This window comes from Sorex araneus, chromosome X (genome assembly GCF_027595985.1).
Source record: "Sorex araneus isolate mSorAra2 chromosome X, mSorAra2.pri, whole genome shotgun sequence".
NCBI classification, from domain to species: domain Eukaryota; kingdom Metazoa; phylum Chordata; class Mammalia; order Eulipotyphla; family Soricidae; genus Sorex; species Sorex araneus.
The window spans coordinates 139371226-139394257 of NC_073313.1; the positions used below are offsets into that span (position 1 = coordinate 139371226).

A 23032-nucleotide genomic window follows, 5' to 3' on the forward strand; every position below is an offset into this window, starting at 1 on the left:
ATATGTGTATATATATAATGTGATAGAGATGGATATGAGACCTCAGTAAAATAGAAAGCAGTGTAAGACTCCTGAATCTTACATAGTAAGACTCACAAAACTGTGTAAAACTCTGAAACCTAAGGATTATGCTGAAATTCAGGGTTTCAGATTTTATTAGCAAGAACCTAGGTGATACTGATGAAACTGGCTTATAAACCACACCTAAATATCAAGGAACAGTTGAGGGCATTTTTATAAACTTAGAAATAAAATAATGAATATGTACATCTTTTGAGTGTTGTGGAGAAAAAAAATTAATTTGATTGTCCTCTCTCTTTTAATTTTTCACATTATTTAGTTCGTCCCTCTGATTCCACTATCAGTCCTGCTATTTCTATCCATGAGGTTGGTGCTGTTGGGGCAACCAAAACAGAACGAACTGGGATCATGCAGTTAAAAAGTGAGATGAAGCAGGTAATACAGTAGTTGGGAGATTTGCTAAGACATTGTCAAACATTATTTTGTAATTGAACGTTGCTAAGGCCATGCATTTTTTTATGCGGATTTTAATTTGAGTCATTTATTTTTCAGGTGGATTTCCGTAGACTGTCTGTCTCAACTGAGAGTCAGGTGAAACAACTAGGGATTCTTTAACACAGTTTAACCTGGCTTTACTTCTATATTATAATAACTTTCCTTTTTTCTGAACCAAACTCTTTAGATAATTTAAGGAGGAAAGTGACTTGCCTCTAATAGTAAGAAATTGAAATCCCCAGTTCCTGTTGCTAGGATTAACATGACAATTTGGAATTACTTTCCTTTATAGAACTAGACTTAAATGTCTCATTTGTAAGAACAGGTACGAGGAGAGAAACCAGATTAGGCCAGGGTTTTGTTTTATTATTATTATTATTATTATTTTTTGGTTTTTGGGTCACACCTGGCGATGCACAGTGGTTACTCCTGGCTCTGCACTCAGGAATCACCCCTGGCAGTGCTCAGGGGACCATATGGGATGCTGGGATTTGAACTCGGGTCGGCCGCGTGCAAGGCAAACGCCCTACCCGCTGTGCTATCACTCCAGCCCCGGTTTTGTTTTATTATTTCAAATCTTTTGAAAATTCTTATCCTGAAATTAGATTGTAGATTTCTAGTTAGAAATTAGATTTTACTTTGGTAACTTAAGGCATTAAAGCACACCCTGAGAAAAAGAGAGTGAAATGGAGTTTGTGTTTAAGAAATCAGAAATGATTTAGAATAATGGGACAATGCTTGCAGTTTAGTTTGAAGTAAACTTACTTTGAGAGCTTTTATAAAATACCCTCTAGAAGGGCAAGAACAGAGTGGAATAAGGAAAGATCTTGAGATAGAAAAATGTTCATGTAGAGCTTTTTCCCAATAATTTGGATAATCTGAGTGTCTCATATTGGAAATATGAAAAATATTTTTCATAGTAAATAGAGAAACTTGTATTGGCACACAACCTTTGTCTTGATTGATTGGCTAAACATGTTCATAGTTTTTTATGGTTACGCAGTATTATTTACATGTTCATTATATATTTAGAACTTTAAGTCTGTTCCCAACTGAATTATTATACTAAAGACTTGACCTACCCACCTGGAATATTTAGTGTTTCACTTTGTTTTATTTAGTTTATGGTGCCAGGGATAAAATCCTTTGCCAATGAATCTGTAGACCTTATGGTCTACTGTTGAGCTACCCACATCTCTAGCCTTATCTTAATTTTTTCACACATCTCCATGTAGGTCTTTAAGAAAGCCTGAAGTCAGACTGTAAATTATTGAGAGACCTAAATTCATTGCTTACTAATTTGTAAATAATTGATTTCCATCCTTGCCTTCTGTTCATTTGTATTGTCCTAGTAATACATTTCCATACCACTTACCAATGTACTCTTTACTGATATAAAATAACTTTAATGCAATTTTATTTATTTTACCCTTTACCATGATGTCTCAATAAGGACATTTTGTCAGCTTTCTATTATTTATTTATTTATTTATTTTGCTTTTTGGGTCACACCTGGCTAGGCACAGGGGTTACTCCTGGCTCTACACTCAGGAATTACTCCTGGAGGTGCTCAGGGGACCATATGGGATGCTGGGAATCGAACTCGGGTCGGCCGTGTGCAAAGCAAACGCCCTACCTGCTGTGCTATTGCTCCAGCCCCTTGTCAGTTTTTTAAATGATAACATTCTGGCCTAGTACTTGAGTTTTGGTAATTTTACTCTACTAATAACTTCTGTTTATTGGGTGTGGGGAAGCCAAACTCAGCTGTGCTTATTCCTGGCTCGGTGCTCAGGGATCAGTCTCGCTAGGGCTTATGGGACAATGTGGAGTACCAGGGATTGAACTCATGTGCGTCACATGCAAGGCAAGTGCCTCACCTGTTGCTTTCTCTCTAGCCCAATTGATAACTTTTAGAAACGCAAATTATCATTGCCTGATTCCTCCGTTTTAATTTTATTTTTATTTCCTGCCTTTTATCTTTGACCAAGGTGGCCATCCCTGGGTACAGATTTCATGTCACTGTCTCATCTAGTAAATTCTATTGACGTTTTACAGGGGTGGGGCTACCAAGATGTATTGTGGGGGGAATGTAGGGCACTCAGGCAGCACTTGAGTGCTTCAGTCATAAGGCCTGAGAATGCAGTGCTGCTTGAACCCTCAATTGCTAGGTTTACCAGGGCCACCCCAGTGGACCACCAAGGCTACCAAGGCTGTCAGGGCAGTACCCAGGATATGTGATAGGTCATATAGTGACTTAAGATTGAACTGGGGTCCTGCGATGTAAAGTGTGCACCCCTGACCTCTATGCTATTTCTTGAGCCCTGTCTTGTAACACGTATTGTTCATAAGTGCTTTGGACATGCTAATATGTAACTCATGGTATATACTTATTAACCTATAAGAAGCACAAAACAAAAATGTATGGTGTTTTAGAAATCTTTCACATGTAAATATCTAATACTTGTTTGCAAAAACAGTAACAATAACAGGTCTCATTCCCCTGACCCTGAAAGAGCCTCCAATCGTTGGGAAGGACGAATATGGAGAGGCTGCTAAAATCTCAGGGCTGGGATGAATGGAGACGTTACTGGTGCCCGCTCGAGTAAATCGATGAACAACGGGATGACAGTGATACAGTGAATACTTGCTCGCATGTCTGCATAGTCTTTGAGTTAGGTATGAGAATTGTTACAGTCTTTCAGCTAGATTTGATAATTGCATATCTGCTGTGTGCTAGGTCATAGACAACATGAACATCACAACCCTAGGAATTTCTTAGAAATGAGAATTCTTGGTCCCCACCTTAGCTAAGCCTACTGAACCAGAATAGTTGAAGATGAGGCCTGAATTTTAACCAGCTTTCTCAGTGATTAATGTGCTTTTCAGTTTGAAAGTCTCTGAGTTACCCATTCTTTTGATTATTATTTCATTAAACAAATAAAATTTGAATGCAGGATTTGTACCAGGTGTTTGAACTATAGTAGCAAAGGGACAGATATTGTTCTTGCCCTCATGAAGTTTATGTCCTCCGTTTAAATTTGTATTGTTTAAATTAATTTTGCACAATGGGCTATGATTTTTGATCTATAAGAATGAAGATATTTAGGCCAGATGGCAATTAAACAAATGGAAAATGATAGGACATAATATGGTATTTCTGTTGATAGGAACCAAATAACCTATAATGGATTAGTATAAGTTTGGGCCTCCAGCTATATCCGTATTAATAAAGGAGTGCGAAGATATAGAGGATGAGCTTATCTAAACACTCAGAATTGGAAAATAGTTTGTTTTATTTTAGCTTTTGGGCCACACTCAGTGATACTCAGGGGGTACTCCTGACTTTGCAGCTTTGGAATTACTCTTGGAGGTACTCAGGGGATCATATGGGATGCCATGAATTCATCTGGGTCAGCCTCTTGTAAGGCAAATGCTCTACCTGCTGTACTATCTCTTTAGCCCCCAAATTGTTCGAATTGCAGTGCATCCCGTACCTACCATTTACGGATTCAATCACAGTATTATCAGTGTAGGTGGTTTTTGGTGGTAGAGTCAAAGGCAATGAAAAATATATCAAATGCCAGTCACATATTTGATACACTGAAATCACTGTATTTCAGATAAAAAATTATCTTGGGGTACTTTGCTCTGAATGGTTGACTTTGGCATTTCACCTATAGGAAATGAGTTCTTTGAACAGAAAATGTTTCTGTCATCTTCTTTATATTTTATATTTATTTCAGAATCAAAACCGACAAAGGCCACTCTCTTCTGCATTTTATCATTAATAGTTTATCAAAATCAATTGTGTTGTAGCATTGTTTAAGTACTTCATTCCTTTGTATGTCCACATATTTTCTCACTGTATAGCAGGCTGAGGATGTGGCTGAAAGACAGAGCTCATGCCTAGCATGTGTGAGGATCTGGTTCAGTCTCTGGCACCACACATAAAAATGCCATCGCATTTATATACCACATTTTATTTATTCATTTGTTGATGGATATCTGGATTGTTACCTGTGTTAGCTATTATAAACAAATAGTCCTTCATTTATTTTGTGTGGACATTTCTCTTGAATATATATAGAGTTAGTAGCAGACATTTTTGTGGTTTTGGTATAGATTTTAAACATTCTGAGGAAATGCAGTTTTCCATATGGGTTGCACAATTTTAAATCCCCAACAACAGTATATGAGAGCTCCAGTTTCTTCATATACTAACTTCATATTCGTATTCTAAATTCATATTTATTATATTTTTTATTCTAGCAAGTCTTGATTTGCATTATCCTAATGGGCTATGGTACTGAGACTCTGAAATGCTTCTTGGCTCCTTGTCGGTCTTGTTTGGAGAAATGTCAATTCAGATTCTTTGTCATTTTGTTAATAAGGTTATTGGTCATTTTATTATTGCGTTCTAAAGACTCTTTAATATTCTGTATAGAAATCTCTTATAAAGTTGTGACTGAGAAATATTTTTCCTATTAAAAATGATCGTCTTTCAACTTTTCTTTTCCTTTTTTATTTGTCTTCATCATAATATCACCACAGGAATCACTTTCTTCATATTGTCCTTTGAAGAAAAAAAGTATTAATTTTGGTGGAGTTCTATTTGTCATTTTTTTAATCTAAGAAAACTGCTTAATGTAGAGTCAGATTTTATATATATATATATATATTTTATTTTATTGAATCACCGTGACAAAAGTTACAAAGCTTTCAGGTTTAAGTCTCAGTCATATAATGATCAAACCCCCATCCCTTCACCAGTGCACCTGTTCCCCCACCAAGAACCCCAATATACCCCCTCCCATCCCCACACCCCCCGTCCCGCACCTGAGTGGCCAATGATCTTCACTTTATTCTCTCTATACTCTGGATACATTCAATATTTCAACAGAGAACTGTAGAGTCAGAATTTTTATTCCTTTTGTTTGTTTCAAAAGTTTTATAGTTTTACCTATCAGTTCCCATCCATGATTATGTTTGGGGTTTTGAGATTACCATGCTCAGTGATTTACTAGGAGGACTCACAGGATTCAGTATATAGTTATACTTACATCTGTTATACATTATAGTGAAATAATATAAAGCAAAATCAGCAAAGGGAAGAAATGCTTTATACAAAGTCTAGGAAAAGCATATACAAGTTCCAGAGAAATTTTTCAATGGAGTTACATACAATGTGCTTAGTTCTCTTGCAATGAGTTAATTTGGTTTTGGGTTTTGATTTTGGGGCAACACATGAGGTTGCTTAGGGCATACTCCTGGCTCTGAGCTCAGGAATCACTCCAGGAGGTGCTCAGGGGACTATATGTGGTACCAGGGATCGAACCCAGATTCACCTCATGCAAAAGCAAGCACCTACCTGTTGTAGTATCCCTCCAGCTCCTCTTGCAGTAAGTTTTGACAACATGTATAATGAGTTGGCAAGCAAAGAAGCTTACTGAAGACTCAGCATCCAGGGTTCTTAAGAGGGCCTGGTGACATTAAGAGCCTTTCCCTAGCACATACTAAAACTTTAGTCTCCCAGAAGGAAACCATGTATTCAACATAAGCTATAGTGTTTGCACTAACAGTTTAGGTATAGTGAGCCACATTTACAACTTTGGGACTGGTAGGATGCGCCCTCCCCAGACCCCCAAATAATAGGTTCTCGAACAGTAGCCAAGGTTTAGTCTTATAAGCAGGCCTTTCCAAAAATAGCACTCTGTCATGCTGTGTTCCTCTGTTCTGCACAATGAACATTGGAGTTTAATTTTACCGAAAGTATAGTTTGTTTACTCTAAAAACTACAAAACTTATTGAAAAAATTAAATATATAAAAAATGAAAGATCCTATATTCATGGATCAGAAGTCTTAGTAACATGACAGTATTAATGATCCTAATATTGATCTACAAATGTACTATGATCTTTATTAAACCAAACTGGGCTTGTAAATAGAAACTGATAGGCTGATACTAATATTCCAATGGTTATTCAAGGTGCCCATAATAGGTAATGCTGTCTTTTGAAAAGAAGAAGAGCTCTCTGCCATTTTCCTAGAAATCTCCACACCATGAGAGCCAAGTGGAGGAAGAAATGAATATCTAGACTAAAGTACTAAGGAAGGAAAATGAAGCAGTAAACTGCTTCCTGAAGCACCAGTGAAAGACACAGGAAAAGAAAGGGAATAGCAGAGCCTGGGTTGCTATAAAATTGGAATGACAGAGGCCATGTCGCTACAGACTAAGACTGCATGCTCTCTAGAATTCATCGTAATGTATCTAGAATACATGATCGTTTGATCATTGAAACCAGTTTTAAGAGAATCTCTTTGCTAATACCAAACAGTCCACTTTGGTCCTTTGATTTGGATCTGACATGTCGGAGTTTGTCTCTTCTTGGTTGTGGCTGGATTTAATAATAGGTATAGCATAAATCATCCTGTATGTCTTGGCTGAAGGACAAAAATGGCCAAAATTGAAGGGTTCATAATTTCCTCTTGCAAACCTTATTACATAACTACAGTTATCAAGAGTATTTCATATAGGTATAGACAAGGCATGTCCATATTCAATGGAATTCAGAAGTAAATAAATGTATTTATTGTTGATTTTTTAAAAAAGGTGTCAAGAAAATCATGTGAGAAAAAGATTGTCTTTTCATGTCACTTGAAAACAAGATATTTTACTTCGTTCTCTCACTCTGCATTTGTTTCTTGCTTAATACCTTGGCTAAAACCTCCAGTACAGAGTTGATTCGAAGTGGGAAGAACAAATATCTTTGTCTTAGTCTGATCCTTGGAAAAAAAGCATTAATTCTTCAACCATTCTTTATTAGTCAACCATGAGTTTGGTTTTCTGTCAGTGCCCTTCATTAGACAGAAAAACGTTCCTTCTGTTTCGTGTTTGTTGAGTGTCTTAGTTATGAAATCATGTTAGAGTTGAATTAAAGCTTTTTTTTACGTCTGTCAAGATGATGCAGTTTTTCTGTTGATATGGTATATTAGATGTTTAAAATGTCTTGAATTTCTGGAGTAAATCCTACTTTGTGAGTGCAGTGCATACTTCTTTTTTTGTTTGAGCAGGCACCAGTAACGTCTCTCATTGAGAGACTTATTGTTACTGTTTTTTGCGTATCCAATAAGCACGGGTAGCTTGCCAGGCTCTGCCGAGAGGGCTCGATACTCTTGGTAGCTTGCCAGGCTCTCCGAGAGGGGCGGAGGAATCAAACACGGGTTGGCCACCTGAAAGGCGGTCCGCTCTGCTATTTGCTAGTATCTTCTTGAGGATTTTTGTGTGTATTCTAGGGATATTGAACTGTAGTTTTTTGTGATGTCATTGTCTATTTTAATATACGGTATTATTGGCTTCATTCTCGCAGAATGGGTTGAGAAGTTTCTTCATCTTCTCTTTTTCAGAAGAGTTTGGATGAATCTATACTAATTCTTTAAATATTTGGTAGAAGTAAATAGTGAAACTCTGTGCTTCGCTTTTCTTTTGGAATGATTTGTAAGTAGCTGGTTTGCTCTCTCCATTATAGATCTGTTTCAATTTTCTGTTTCTTGAATTAACAGTTGATTTGGGTGGGTTATGTCTTTCTAGGAATTTGTTCATTTCATCCGATGATATGTCCTTATAATCCTTTTGATTTCTATAAGTTTGGAGGTGAACTCTCTTTTCTATCTTTATTTTAATACAGCTTCTCTTTTTCTTGGTCCCTCTGGCTAAAGATTTTTCAGTTTTGTTGATATTTATTTTGATGAAAAAATTATCAAATTTTTGATAAAAAATTCTTTTCCTTTCACTGATTTTGTTTGTTGCTCTTTAATTCTCTTTAATTTCTTCCTGCTATAATCTTAATTTTGGTCATTCTTGCTTTTTGCTTAGTTTTCTCTTTTTATTATCTTCGAATGTTTGTTTATTTGAGATCTTTATTAATATAGACATTTGTAAAAGTTCTTTTAAAACAATGTCTCAGCTGCATTTTGGAAATTTTGGTGTGTTGTATTTTAATTCTTACTCATTGCAGAGTGTTTTCTAATTTTGTTTCTGATTTCTTCCGTAACCCATAAGTTATGTAAAGAGCGTGTTATCTAATATTCACATATTGGTATTTTTTCAGATTTTCTTTGTTACTGATTTCTAATTTAATTGCATTGTGGTCTGAGAATATTCTTTGTCTGATTTCAGTTCTTTTAAATGCATTGAATCTTGGGGTCAGAGAAATACTATAGCAGGTAGGGCATTTGCCTTTCAAACAGCTGACCTGGTTTGGATCCCCAGCAGTTGTATGGGGTCTCCCAAGCCCCGCTAGAAGTGATTACTGAGTACAGAGCCAAAGATAACCCCTTAAGCATCAACAGGTGTGGCCCCCGAAAAACAAACAAAAATGTTTTTAAAAATTATTGAGTCTTATGTTATTATCCATGAGAACAACAAATCTACTCATCAACTAGAGTTTTCACAGAGATAGCCAGGGAAGGACACAGTTTAAGAACTTTAGATACAGTCAGTACTTCATAACTCTTCTCATGTAACACTAAATTGCTTTCTAAAGTGGCTATATCGCCAGTTTATGTTGCTATTAGCTATTCCTGCATTTGCTGGCTTCACTGTAACCTCTTTATCCTTGGTGTTACACTTAGAATGGCTTATAATTTTGTGGTGTATTTGGTATTTGGTCCTATTTGCTCTTTTATAGTATTTTATCAGAAATAGATTTTGATTTGTGATTTTTCTTCTCCCATTTCCCCAAGTCACCTGGAACCTCTGTGACTCCAAATAGTGGGTCCTTTCTTAGTGTATATGGTCAATTCTCATCTAAAGATACTTCTAAAGATACTCGTCAAGGTCAGTGGCAGCGCCGAAGACGGCTGGATGGAGCTCTGAACAGAGTCCCAATTGGATTTTATCAAAAAGTGTGGCAAATTTTGCAGAAGGTGAGCATAAAATATTGTAGATATCTCTTTATTTCATTTCTTGACTGAAATACAACATATCAGTGGTATCACTGTAATTATATAAAAGTCATTGATAAGCTCTGATGAACAACATACAGAAGGAAGCATAAAAATGAAACCGTCAATTTGATGTTTAGGCATTATTGATAATGTGGTCTCACTATTGTACCATTGTTAAGATTTCAAAAGCCATCACTTCTCCACTCATTGGACATTGTTACATTGGCTGCTGGTGGAAGGAATTTGGTGATAAAAATCTCACTTTTTGTAGCAATTAAATCATATATGTTATTAAACTCTGATACATACCATATGAAAAATACAGCAAAAGAATGTGGCTCAGTGGTATAGCACTTGCCTTGCATATATAAGGTTCAGAGATTGATTCCCAGCACCACTACTACTAGTAATAATGATACAGTATTTGCCTATGGTAGAAAAAGTAGAACAGAGTAAGATGAGGAGGGCTTTGGGGGGATACTTAACTATAATTCTACAATTCTGAACTTCTTCACCACTTAAATATTCATAATGAATTTTGTTATGGCTCTGGGACCAAGTATTGTATCCTTCCAGGTGGTCTCTGAACATTTCAGGCTAGTAAATCCCTTTTGTAACTTCCACCTCTCTAAACAGATGTATCTTGGGTCTGTAGTTCAATTTCGCTTCTTGCCACATTGGAGTTCATAACCTCATGGTAACGATACTTGGGCTGCAAAGACCTGTGATTACTCAGCATCTACCCCATGGAGTATACTTAGAAATTCTATCCTGTCACACTCCGGTTGTTGAGTTATCAGTATACCCTTGGTAACAGCATGCTTTTGCTGTTTTTCAGTGCCACGGACTTTCTGTGGAAGGTTTTGTTCTTCCTTCTTCAACCACTAGAGAGGTAAGATTCCATGGCATTCACATTTATGTGATTGATAGTTTGTCTAGATTAAATATTTCAGTGATCGCTTTGAAAAATAACCTATGATTTTTTGTCCATGCAGCAGAGCCTGGCAAGCTACCCGTGGCGTATTCAATATGCCAAAAACAGTAACAACAAATCTCATAATGGAGACGTTACTGGTGCCCGCTAGAGCAAATCGATGAGCAACGGGATGACAGTGATATAGTGATGATTGTTTGTTATTGCTATTTACAAGACTATTAATCATAGGGTTTCATGCACGTAACATTCTTACCCCACACCGTCTGCCAAAGTGTCTATTTCCCTCCACCGTTATCTCAGTGCCACCCCCCCCTACACACACAACCAACTCCCCTTCCCATATCCCCTCCTCTTTCCACTTACCCTGGTAAGCTAAGTTCTATAGCCATTTGTTATTCCATTATTTTTTCTTTATATTCCACATGTGAGAGAGATCATTCTGTATCTGTCTCTCTCCTTGTGGCTGACTTCACTCAGCATGGTGATCCATCTGCAGATCTACCTCTAGATGATGCATCCACATAGTGGCAAATTGCATGATTTCAACCTTTCTTATAGTCAAGTAGTATTACATTGCATATATACATTTTAGGAACTATTTCTACTTTGGTAGGCAAATCTGTTGTATTCATTTATCTATCAGGTAATACCTATAAAATTAATGCCTACTTAAGATTTTACAAATTTATTTTTACACTTAAATATTCATAATGAATTTTGAATTCAGCTGGACATAAAATGAATGTGAAGAAAGGAGAGAATTTAAAAATAGAATGAGAGAAGAAGGAAAAAGACGAGCAAAAGAAGTAATGGGAAAGGGGCTGGAGCGATAGCACAGCGGGTAGGGCGTCTGCCTTGCACGCAGCCGACCCGGGTTCGATTCCCAGCATCCCATATGGTCCTCTGAGCACCGCCAGGGGTAATTCCTGAGTAACCCCTGTGCATCGCTGGGTGTGACCCACAAAGCAAAAAAAAAAAAAGAAGTAATGGGAAACAGGGTGTCAAGAGTTTCAGTTATACTGGTGATAACGGACGTGGCTTAGCTATATATATCCAAAGCATAGACTCAAAAACACTGAAAACATGAACTCTAAGCTACAATCAACTAACTTTGTTATAGGCCTGTTAAGGTTGCAGTCAGGGAGTGGGCCTGGGGTGAGGTCTGGAGACGAAGCATGAGGACACTGGTGGAAGGATGTTGACATTGATGGTGGGATTGGTGCTGAACTATTATATGCCTAAAACTTAATTCTCAGTAACCTTGTCACCATGGTTTTGTAATTACATACAAGTTCTTTTTAAATAGAATGGGGATATTAGAGGCTAATTCGAGGTTAATATGAGAGTTAATATTAACTATATAGGATCAACTTATTTAATGATTGATTAGATTATACTGTTTTTTTATGAGTGTTTGCAGATTTTGATGGAGCATCCCGGGTCCGATTCCTCCACCCCTCTCAGAGAGCCCGGGAAGCTACCGAGAGTATTGAGCCCGTGCGGCAGAGCCTGGCAAGCTACCCGTGTGTATTGGATATGCCAAAAACAGTAACAATAAGTCTCTCAATGAGACATTACTGGTCCCCACTTGAACAAATCTATGAGTAATGGGATGACAGTGACAGTGACAGTGATGGAGCGTATTGGGTAGTAATCTAAAAAATGTTTGCTTCTCGTTTTCTCATTCTTCTCATTTCCACCTTTTCTCTGGTAAAATGCATGTAAACCATTATATCATAAACTCGTAATCATTAGTTCTAACTATATGTTAGTGTAACCTGAGCTCCCATTTCTAATTTAGTACCTTAGAATTTCTTAGGGATGGGGCCTGAGAATTAATAAAGTTTTAAAATATATTTTGTGTAAACCTGATACATAGCCATAACATAGTTTACTAGGTACTTTTAAATTTTGATTTCTACCCAATCATGCAGAAAAATGTAGATATATAACTTTATAGGAAGTCAACAAAGGAAATCAACAAAGAAATTATGAATCCTAAGAAAAGACAGTAAAACATTTTCCAAGAAAGTGAAATTATTAGAAAACCCTAAAGACTCTACAGAAAAGCTCCTAGAAACAATATGTTTGTATAGTAAAGTACCCCCAAAAGTGACCACCCAAAAGTCCTTGGCTTTCTTATATACAAATATCGAAAGAGAAGGAAGAGACATTAAAAAAAATCCCGTTCACAATAGTACCTCAGAAAATCAAGTACCTCAGAATCAGCTTAACCAAAGAGGTGAAGGACCTATACAAGGAAAATTACAAAACACTACTTCAAGAAATAAAAGAGGACACTAGGAAATGGAGACACATCCCCTGCTCATGGATAGGGAGGATTAACATTATCAAAATGGCAATATTGTCCAAAGCACCATACAAATTTAATGCGGTCCCTATCAGGATACCCATGACATTTTTCAAAGAAATAGACAAAACACTCCTGAAATTTGTATGTAACAATCCCTGGGAAAAAGAAGATGGGTGGCATTAACTTCCCCAATCTCAAACTGTACTACAAAGCAGTAGCAATTAAAACAGCATAGTATTTAGAAACAGACCTGCAGAACAATGAAACACAGTTGAATATCCTGTCAGAGATTCCCAAATATATGACCACTTAATCTTTGACAAAGGAGCAAGAAATGTGAAGTGGAACAAGGAAAGCCTCTTTAACAAGTGGTGCTGGGAAAACTGGATAGCTACCTGCAAAAAAAATGAACACTGACCTCTGCCTAACGCCAGGCACAAAAGTCAGATCAAAGTGCATTAAAGACCTCAATATCAGACATGAACCCATAAGATACATAGAGAAAAATGTAGGCAGAACAGTTCTTGACATTGAACCTAAAAGCATCTTTAAGGATGAAAGACCACTGACCAAGCAAGTGGAATCAAACATAATCAAATGACTACATCAAACTAAGAAGCTTCTGCACTTCAAAAGAAACAGTGACTAAAATACAGAGAGAGCCCACGGAATGGGAAAGAATATTTACCCACTACCTGTCTGATAAGGGATTAATATCCAGGACATACAAGACACAAGTAGAATTGTACAAAAAAAAACTTCAACCCCATCAAAAAATGGGGAGAAGAAATGAGCATAAGCTTCTTCAAAAAATAAATACAAATGGCCAAAAGGCACATGAAAAAATGCTCCAAATCACTAATCATCAGGGAGATGCAAATCAAAACAACAATGAGATATCATCTCACACTACAAAGACTGGCACACATTCAGCAGAACAAAAGCAACCAGTGCAGGCATGGATGTGGGGGAAAAGGGATGCTCTTTCACTGTTGGTGGGAATGCTGACTGGTCCAGCCTTTCTGGAAAACAATATGGGCATTCGTTCAAAAACTAGAAATTGAGCTTCCATATGACCCCACAACACCACTTCTGGGGTTATATCCCAAGCAAACATCCCAAGTGCCAGAGAACAGATGACTGATAAACTTTGGTACATCTGCACAATGGAATACTATGCAGCTGTTAGGAGAGATAATATAGTCATGAAATTTGCTTGTAAGTGGATAGACATGGAGAGTATCATGCTAAGTGAAATGAGTCAGAAAGAGGGACAGATATAGAAGGACTGCACTCATTTGTGGAGTATAAAATAACATAACATGAGACTGACACCCAAGGACAGTAGACACAAGGGCCAGGAAGATTGCTCCATAGTTGGAAGCCTGTCTCATGAGTAGGGGGAAGAAGGCAGCTGAAATGAAGAAGGGGTCGTCACTAAGAAAATGAAGGTTGGAGGGGTCGTTCAGGATGAGAGATGTGAGCTGAAAGTAGATAAAGGACCTATAAAGAGGACTGATAACCTCTTATTGCAAACGATAATGCCCAAAAGTATAGAGAGAGTATGGGGGAAATTGTCTGTCATGTAGGCAGTGGGTGGGTGGGAAAGGGGGGTATACTATGGAGATTGGTGGCAGGGAACGTGCACTGGTGGAGGGATGGGTGTTTGATCATTGTGTGATTGTAACTCAAACATGAAAGCTTGTAACTATATCTCATGGTGATTCAATAAAATACAATTTAAAAAAGAAGATGAAGTTATTGCACATAATATCTAGAAGGAAAGGTATATAGAAATCTAATACTATGGTTAGAGTTTCATTCTTGCCTTTAGTTCTTTTCTTTACTACAAATAGCTGTTCTCTACTTGTCTTTTCTCTGCCTTTAAGCAAGATTGAAATGTTAATTGTAATAATACAGACCTGAATGTTACCTCTCAGAGTGTCCAAGCACTTTAACTTGTTATTTAACTTGATTTCCAGCACAGCTATGTGGGCTAGCTGAGGAAGCGATGATGGCTCCCAGTTTACAAGAAAGAAACATGAGAGAAATTTACAAGAAAGAGGACTTATCTTAAGGTCTTAGAACTAGTAACTGAAAAAATAAGACAGATTTGTTGGTTTATGTTTTTTGGCCATACCTGGCAGTGCACAAGGCTCACCCCTGCCTCTGTGCCCAGGGATCACTTCTGGTAAAACTCGAGGACCATATGGGAGAATCAAACACAGGTCTATTGCCTGCAAGACAAGCTCCTTACCTGCTATACTCTTGCTCCAGCCCCATGAAATATATACTTAATATCATCTTATGAAAAAATATTCCTGCAATTTCCTTACCTCTTTACCCTAAGATAACTTTGTATTTGTTCATGCCCTTGTTAACTATAAATATATAAATATAATTTCCATCATCCTGATCATGTATAAAGTTCTCCATAGATTTTTTTGATTCATAATCATGTTTATTCTTCCAAATGAGTAAAATCTCATGGTGTTGTTATACCATGTCATTATTTAGGGAACCATTCCCAAGATTAGGTTACTTCTGACTTTAAACTCGTGAATAATTCAGCTTTAAAACATTCTTGCACATAGAGTTTTAACCTCTATTGAATTATTTCCTTAGTATGTGCTCCTAGAATTGAGAGTGTGGATTAGAGGGTATTGACACTTTTGATTCTTCTTTTGCATTACCGAGTTGACTTCCATAAAGACTTACTCCATTTCTGTAAAGGGAACCATAGCACTATTATCTGCAATGTTGGGGTTATTTTTAGGGGGAGATCTGGTGAGAGACACCTGGCGATGCTCAGTGCCAACCCCTACCTCTTTGCTTGGGATCACTCTTGCCAGAGATCAGGGTACCATATGTGGTGCTGGGGATACAACCCAGATTGGCTGCATGCAAGGCAAGCAAGAACACTACCTGCTGTACTATCTTTTTCTGTTCCAATGTTGAAATTTTGTGAGTGTTTTTTTTTAACTTTCATTTAGAATAGGTGATTGATGTCTCTTGAATGATGGCTTTTAATTACTGATGTTCTGTGTCTCAATTACAGATGACACCAGGAGAGATTAAATTCTCTGTTCAGGTGGAATCTGTCCTGAATCGTGTACCTCAGCCAGAGTACCGGCAACTTCTAGTTGAAGCCATCCTTGTCCTTACCATGTTGGCAGACATTGAAATTCATAGCATTGGAAGCATCATTGCTGTGGAAAAGATAGTGCATATTGCCAACGACTTGTTCCTTCAAGAACAGGTAGGCACACCTATTGTTTTCTCAGAGAAGAATATCTGATACTAATCTGATTCAGCATTCAGAGATTCTCATGAAGTCAAGGTGACTTTCCTGCATTCATTAACTTTCTCTGGACGAACTTTCTATTGGCTCTGAGCACTGTTCACAGAAGTAAGGTGTGGGAATCTTTCACCACGTGTTTGAGAGCTGTGTTAGATAGTTGACTGGAACCCAGGAGAGACTTTTATGCTTTTCATTGTATTTCGTACTTTTTATCAAACTATACAAAACTATATTTTTGTATAGTTTTTTATACAAAACTATATTTTGTAGGGATAAGGACTCAATATGATATTATTGCATAGCATATCCTTTCAGTGCCTTTAAAGAAAGAAGAACTTCTGGTTTGGGTTTGTTTTGCTCTTATTCCTTGTCTATATTACTTACCTTTTAGTTACGCAAAGCCTTTGGGTTTAGTTTGGGGCCACACCCAACATGCTCATGGCTTACTCCTGTTTGTGCAATAAGGGATCATTCCTGGCAGTTCTTGGGGGACCATAATGTAGTGCTGGGTAGTGAACCCAGGTCTGGTACATTCAAGGCAAGTGCCATACCCACTGTACTCTTTCTTTGGCTCATAAGTGAAACTTTTAAATCTCCATTTTTCTTATTTTATTAATAAAAGTTTTGAAGGAAATTGACCACATTCTAAAAATGCTGACTATCAAAAAAAAACTTTCCAAATTTTTCCTATATTAAGAATAGAAGCATATTCTATTCTTAGAATATTCACAGTGAATAGAAATATTCACATTTCTATTCACAGTGAAAGATATGTATTGTTGTCAGCAGGAAAAACTCCAAAATCTGCAATAGGTGTTTCATCCTATTGGTAACTACAGAAACATGCAAAAGAAATTAAAGTTGTCTAAGATTTTCTAGGACAAAATTAATTTTAATATTCTGGACTGCTATTAGTCTGCATATCAAGAAGTGTGATTTTTTTTGAGAGGGAGATTTGAGCCACACACAGTGGTGCTCAGGGGCTCCCCTGGCTGCGTTCTCAGGAGTCACTCCCGGCAGTGCTCAGGCAACAATACAAGTACCTAGTATTGAATTCAAGTCAGCCACATACAAAGCAAGTGCCTTACCCTCCTGTAATGTTTCTCTGTCATCAAGATATAACCCTTTTTAGGCATGGACTCCAGCTTGGAACACTTAATACGGTAATAATTACCAAATACAAAATTCAGTAATATACACCAAATCCTTGATACTGGAAGGGTTCAGATCAAAGTCCCTTTAGATAAATTTTTATTTAAATAATGTTTAAAAATTTTTAAATAATAAAAATTTCAAAAGTGTCTTTAGAGGGATCTATAAGTTATTGATACTTTAATGATTACTACTCAGTTACCTTTCAGAAATTATAACAAAATTCAAACTAATTTTTAGAAACAATTTTATGATTTTTAGATCTAATGAAAAGTTCATGTATTAGAATCTCATCTTCGGGGCCAGAGCGATAGTAGAGCGGGCAGGGCATTTTCCTTGCACACAGCCGACCAGGGTTCGGGGCGCAGTATCGCATATGATCCCCTGAGCATCGCCAGGACTGATTCCTGACTACAGAGCCAGGTGTAACCCCTGAGCATTGCCGGTGTGACGCAAAAAGCCAAAAAAAGACCCTCATATTCTCTGTTTTGCATATAACCCTTATCCCTTCCTGGCTAGATAGTCTAGGGTCCAATTGTTAGTTGGTTTTGGGGGTGGGGGCGGGTTCTTAGTTATCCTTCTCAGGATTTAAATTTGTAGGATTAGTAATTTTTCCTTTCCTCTGTGTTCTCCCACCCTTAAAAACAAACAGAAAACCCTCGGCGCAGATGATATCATGTTGGCAAAGGATCCTGCATCTGGCATCTGTACTCTTCTGTATGACAGTGCACCCAGTGGCAGGTTTGGCACCATGACCTACCTCTCCAAGGCAGCTGCCACCTACGTGCAGGAATTCCTGCCCCAAAGTTTATGTGCCATGCAATGAGGCCTTTGAGCCCTGGCTGCTGGGGGGCTTTTGAAAGCTGGTCCCTGCCTTAGTTGGTTGTACAACTTAAATGTGACTACCTGATCACTCCCACCCTGCCCCCTTTTCCCCATCCCCCTACACACTGTACTGGTAAACTAGTTGCTTTAGAAGAAGTGAACCCTCGCCTGGAAACTGATGCTCACACAGGTGTTTCAGTACGGGCCTGCATTTTTTTCATGGTTCATAGAAGTTTGCATGCATTTTCACTCTCTCCATCTCAAACTGTACTATAAAGCAGTAGCAATTAAAACAGCATAGTATTGGGCTAGAAGCAAACCTTCTAAACTAAGCTACCAGCTTAGTTTTCTAACTCCTGTCTCGGGAGAAGGTACTAATGATAACTTACTCTAAAAGTTTGGTTTTTCTTATATTGGCTACATTGTATGTTTAAGGGTGTGAGGGCTGGGACATTATCTCAAGTGAGGAAACTCAAAATTATTGGATTTTTATGCTGCTATAAATTGGAAGTTGTATTCTAAGTGCCTTATCATTGGAAATGAAAGTGCTCATGGGTCCCTTTTATACTCACATGTGGCCTCATACTGAGTAGTAGCCTCGCAACTGTGTAGAATTACTGTCATCACACATATTCTCATTTTTTGGCATATTTCTTACTCTCCCTCTGATTATTGATGAAGCATCAATAAAAGCACATACGATGTGTATATTTAAGGATTTCTGTATTAACACTGGAAATAATACTTTATGAAGATTGTTCGGTTTTCAGATATATTTGCAATAGAAAATGTATAATAACCCAGAGAAATGGAACATGGAATTTAGTCATTTTCAGAGAGAAAGATAGACAAAAAAGGAGATCTCTGGTTAGTGTCTTGTCTTTTATCTAAGAGAGCAGTGAGGGAATCAAAAAATGGAGAGCTGTATCCCAATTTGTACTTCTGAAGAGTGGTGCAACATACACACACACACACACACACACACTACATAGAATCAACTTTCTATTTTTGGCAAAGAGCAGTCCAGCTATTGAATCTATAGCTGTTCCACTAACCACTCTTTCTTTATCCTTATCTGAATCTGTCTCAATTCCCTACTCAATTCAGTATGCAATCCCCCTTCCCAAATTCCCTGTCCTCCCATTTGTTCATAAATGCTTTCACTTATATTTCCACTTCCTAATTCTAGTACTCATATCCATGTGTACCTTGGAACCTGTATAAATAACTGCATTTTTGTATGTCTCTAAGAACACATGAAAATTTTTCTGAAAGTAAGTTATTTTTATGTGTCTGTATATCTATATGTATCTGTATTTGATGCTCTGGGTTGGCATGTAAATGCAAATGTGTGTGAGCGGGAGATGTACCTGTATCCTTAAGTTGACACACAAATATTAGTGGAAGAATCCTGAAGTCCTTTTCATTTGTCCCGTGTGTAGATTGTTTTTCCTCTCTGTTTAAGTCAGTTTAGGAAGCTATAATAAAAATACTATACTCTCTGTTCCTTAAACAACAGCAATTTATTTCTCATGATTCTGGGGTCTGTGAAATCTAGGATTGAGGTACCACCAGATTCTGGGTGGTTGGGTGAGGGCTGTGTTCCCAGTTTGCAAGCAGCTGCCTTCCTGCTGTATCCTGCTATATCTCCACAAGAGAGAGCACTTAGGTCTTTCTCTCTTCTTATGCATATGAATTCCATGGGGGGGGTGCTTTACCTTTATGACTTTATATAATCCTAATTACCTTCCAAAGGTCCCACTTCTGAATGCCATGATATCAGGGGATTAAGAATTCAACATTAGAAACTTTGGCCACACAAACACTCAATTCATAGCAATTTCCTTCACCTGGTTTTTCTGTAAACTTAGCAAATTTCACTGTTTTCACTCAGTTAACTCCTACTACAGTCCTCTCAGTTCTCTCCAGTTTGGGGCGGTTATAGATGATTTCTCAAAAAAATGGGGATGGGTGATTCTTTAAATAAATCTTAATTAGTCAATGACTATCTTATAAATCCCCTTGAGTAAGTAAGCACTGGATGTAGGGTAATAGAAAATAGATAATGAACACAAAGAGAAGATGATCAACCTTTTCAGTAACTCCCTTGAACCAAATGGAAACACACAGTAAGTAGCTTACTGATTATGTGAGTTTTACTAAAACTGTCTTTTCACTGGAGTATGCACAAGTATGCAAGTATATACAACTTTGAGGAAAATATCTTGAGTTACTTGAGGAAAAATCACCACTCTCTCCCACATTAGTTTTCTTGAACTGACACTGGTGATTCTGTTTCTCTGGGTTTTAGCAAAATATCTGTCACTGTGTTCCCCTTACAGTACTGTTTTAAAGTGCCTTTTGAGAAAACTCAATTCATATTTTGTGATTTTTAGATATTAAAAGATGTGTTGGATAAAAGCGGCAATGCGTTGGAAACAATAAAGAATTAGAATTTCTAATTAAATCATGTGTGGTGCCAATTTGTAAAATTTTATGTGTGTTTTTTACTGTCATTTATTTTATGACTATATCTACCACATTTAATTATACAGTAGAGTCAGTGTTCATTAATTAGGTCAAAACAGGATAAATTAATGCATGATATATATTATCTAGATAGTGTATAGGTGTATATAGTGTATGCACTATATATATAGTGTATAGATACTATATATCTATATAGTACATAGATACTATACACTATATAGGTACTATATAGTGACTATGTAATTTTGCTATAATGTAGCAAAATAATAGTTTTATTGTGTAAATGCATAATTAGTAAAACTGGGGTCACTAAGTTCTAATGAATTTATTGATGTCTCTAAGGAATTTGTTCTGATGAATTCAAGACTGATTTTTACTCATTATTAAGATGCTGTGCAAAAGGTATTTCTGAACTACTAAAGAATACTTAAAAATTGTTTATTTTCTGAAATATCACAAATAGTTGGCAGAATCTTGTTTATTCATTGGCCTTTTGAGTAACAAGAGAAGATTTATCTGACAAGACATTGTTTAATGTGTCTGTAATCCCATTTCGTTAATTTCTATTTCATCAATAAAACTCCTTCTAAGAAAAAAATATAATTTTACATTTTGCGAACTTAGTTCGGCAGGTGGGGCAAAAGTACTTTGTAGGGGCTGGAGTGATAGCACAGAGGGTAGGGCATTTGCTTGCACATGGTCGACCCAGGTTCGATTCCCAGCATCCCATATGGTCCCCTGAGCACGAGCAGGGGTAATTCCTGAGTGCAGAGCCAGGAGTGACCCCTGAGCATCGTTGGGTGTGACCCCCCAAAGAAAAGTACTTTGTAAACACAGCTCATAAAACCTGTTATCATATTTTGTTCTTACCTGATACCTAATACCCATACTAAGGCCTTAGAGATAAATACAGTGTTTTCTGTATTTACTTTTCTTTTCTTAGTGAACTTGAATGACCTTATGTCTTCATTTGCCTATTACAGTCCCCATTTAAGACCGTTGTCCTGGTATAATTATTAATAGCACTCCTTGTCACTCTCAAAAGCTTCCCAGTTTGGATGATGTGGTCACCCTATATTTAGCAAAACTACCATTTTAAGCCTAGGCATAAAAGCTGCCAAGAGCCTGTTCTCAAACCACAAGTAGTACTCCCGTAGTAGTGGTGGTGGTGTGGGGTTGAAGCTAAAAGTATGGGGAGCAAGACTTTAAAAAAAAACTTTAAAAAATTGGTTCAGGTTCTGTGATTTACAATACTCTTTATGATGGTTTCCCCTGCACATAATTCCAATAGCACAACCATCACCAGTGTACCCATCTCTCTCTCCCAAGGAACCTAATGCACCTCCCTTTCAAGTCTCCCCCACCTCAGCACTAATTTAGCTGTTTGAGTCCATTCAGGAGGGAGATGTTTTTAAACTATGAAGGAATTATTTGGTTTAGTCCTTAAAACAAATAGTGATCCATATTTCAGTGGTCAGAACGGGACAGTGTGAAACACTGTCACACAACGACTTTCCATGACTTTCTTCTTCACAGTCACCATGTGATATAGATGCTGCCATCATCTACGTTTTACAGATGATGGAACTGCGAGACTGAGTATTTGAGCAAATTTTATGAAACCAAATAGATAGTAAGTGGTAGGACTGTGGTATGAACCCATGCATTTTAACTCTGGAATTCATATTCTCAACAACACTCCAAGTACAAGACACTAGGAAGTGGTGTAGAAAGAAGGGCCTTCTGTTCAGTACCTTTGAGGCGTCACTGGGCAGATTGTGAAAGGCACAAAGAAGGTGCCTTAAAGAGATTCGCTTTAATTTTGTGTTTTTGGCCTTCTGCTTTTTTCTGTCAGAAGACAAGGACTGAGGAGATCACCAAAAGGGGAGGCAAAGAGCAGCCTGACTTTGCTTGTTCAAAGTCAGTTTGGTCAGTTAGGATAGAGAAGACAATGATAGTTGGAAATGATTACTCTGAGCAAGAAGTGAATGCTGAAAATAGGTAAAGAAATATTCATGATAACCTTTCAGTACCTGTACTACAAACCATAATGCCCAAAAAGAGAGAGAGAGAGTGAGAGTGAGAGAGAGAGCAAGAGTGAGAGAGAGAGCAAGAGTGAGAGAGAGAGCAAGAGTGAGAGAGAGAGCAAGAGAGAAAGACACTTACCTTTGGTAAGGGAGAGGCAAATGGGGTGAGCGAGTGGAATGGGGGGAAACTGGGGACATTGATGGTGGGAAATGTACACTGGTGAGGGATGGATGCTGGAATATTAAAAACAACTTTTGAAAGATTAAAAAAAAACAAATTACCTTTAGCCAACATTCTCACCAAACAGTGGATGGGAATTCCGTTTTTGCACAATCAAGCCAGCATTGATAGGCTCTGTCCTTTTTAATATGTGCCAGCCTCACTGATGTGAGGTGATATTTCACTGTTACTCTGATTTGCAGTTCTCTGATAATACATGGAGAGCATCTTTTATGTACCTATTGACCTTCTCTGTCTTCTTTAAAGAAGTGTCTGTTCCTCCCTTATCCCCATTTTTGGGGA

The 23032-nt window shown here is 37.5% G+C and overlaps 1 protein-coding gene across 1 annotated transcript in view; it reads left to right on the forward strand.

Annotated features, from left to right (window-relative positions):
- The window catches only part of PHKA1 (phosphorylase kinase regulatory subunit alpha 1), a 167791-nt gene extending 147216 nt beyond the window's left edge, over positions 1-20575 (forward strand). Inside the window, exons 27-32 of the mRNA XM_055121487.1 lie at positions 341-456; positions 574-612; positions 9260-9442; positions 10302-10355; positions 15773-15973; positions 17820-20575. Of these exons, the coding sequence (XP_054977462.1) occupies positions 341-456; positions 574-612; positions 9260-9442; positions 10302-10355; positions 15773-15973; positions 17820-17993 (767 nt within the window). The 3' untranslated portion in view covers positions 17994-20575. The remainder of the gene's footprint in view (positions 1-340; positions 457-573; positions 613-9259; positions 9443-10301; positions 10356-15772; positions 15974-17819) is intronic.
- Positions 20576-23032: the final 2457 nt, after the last annotated feature.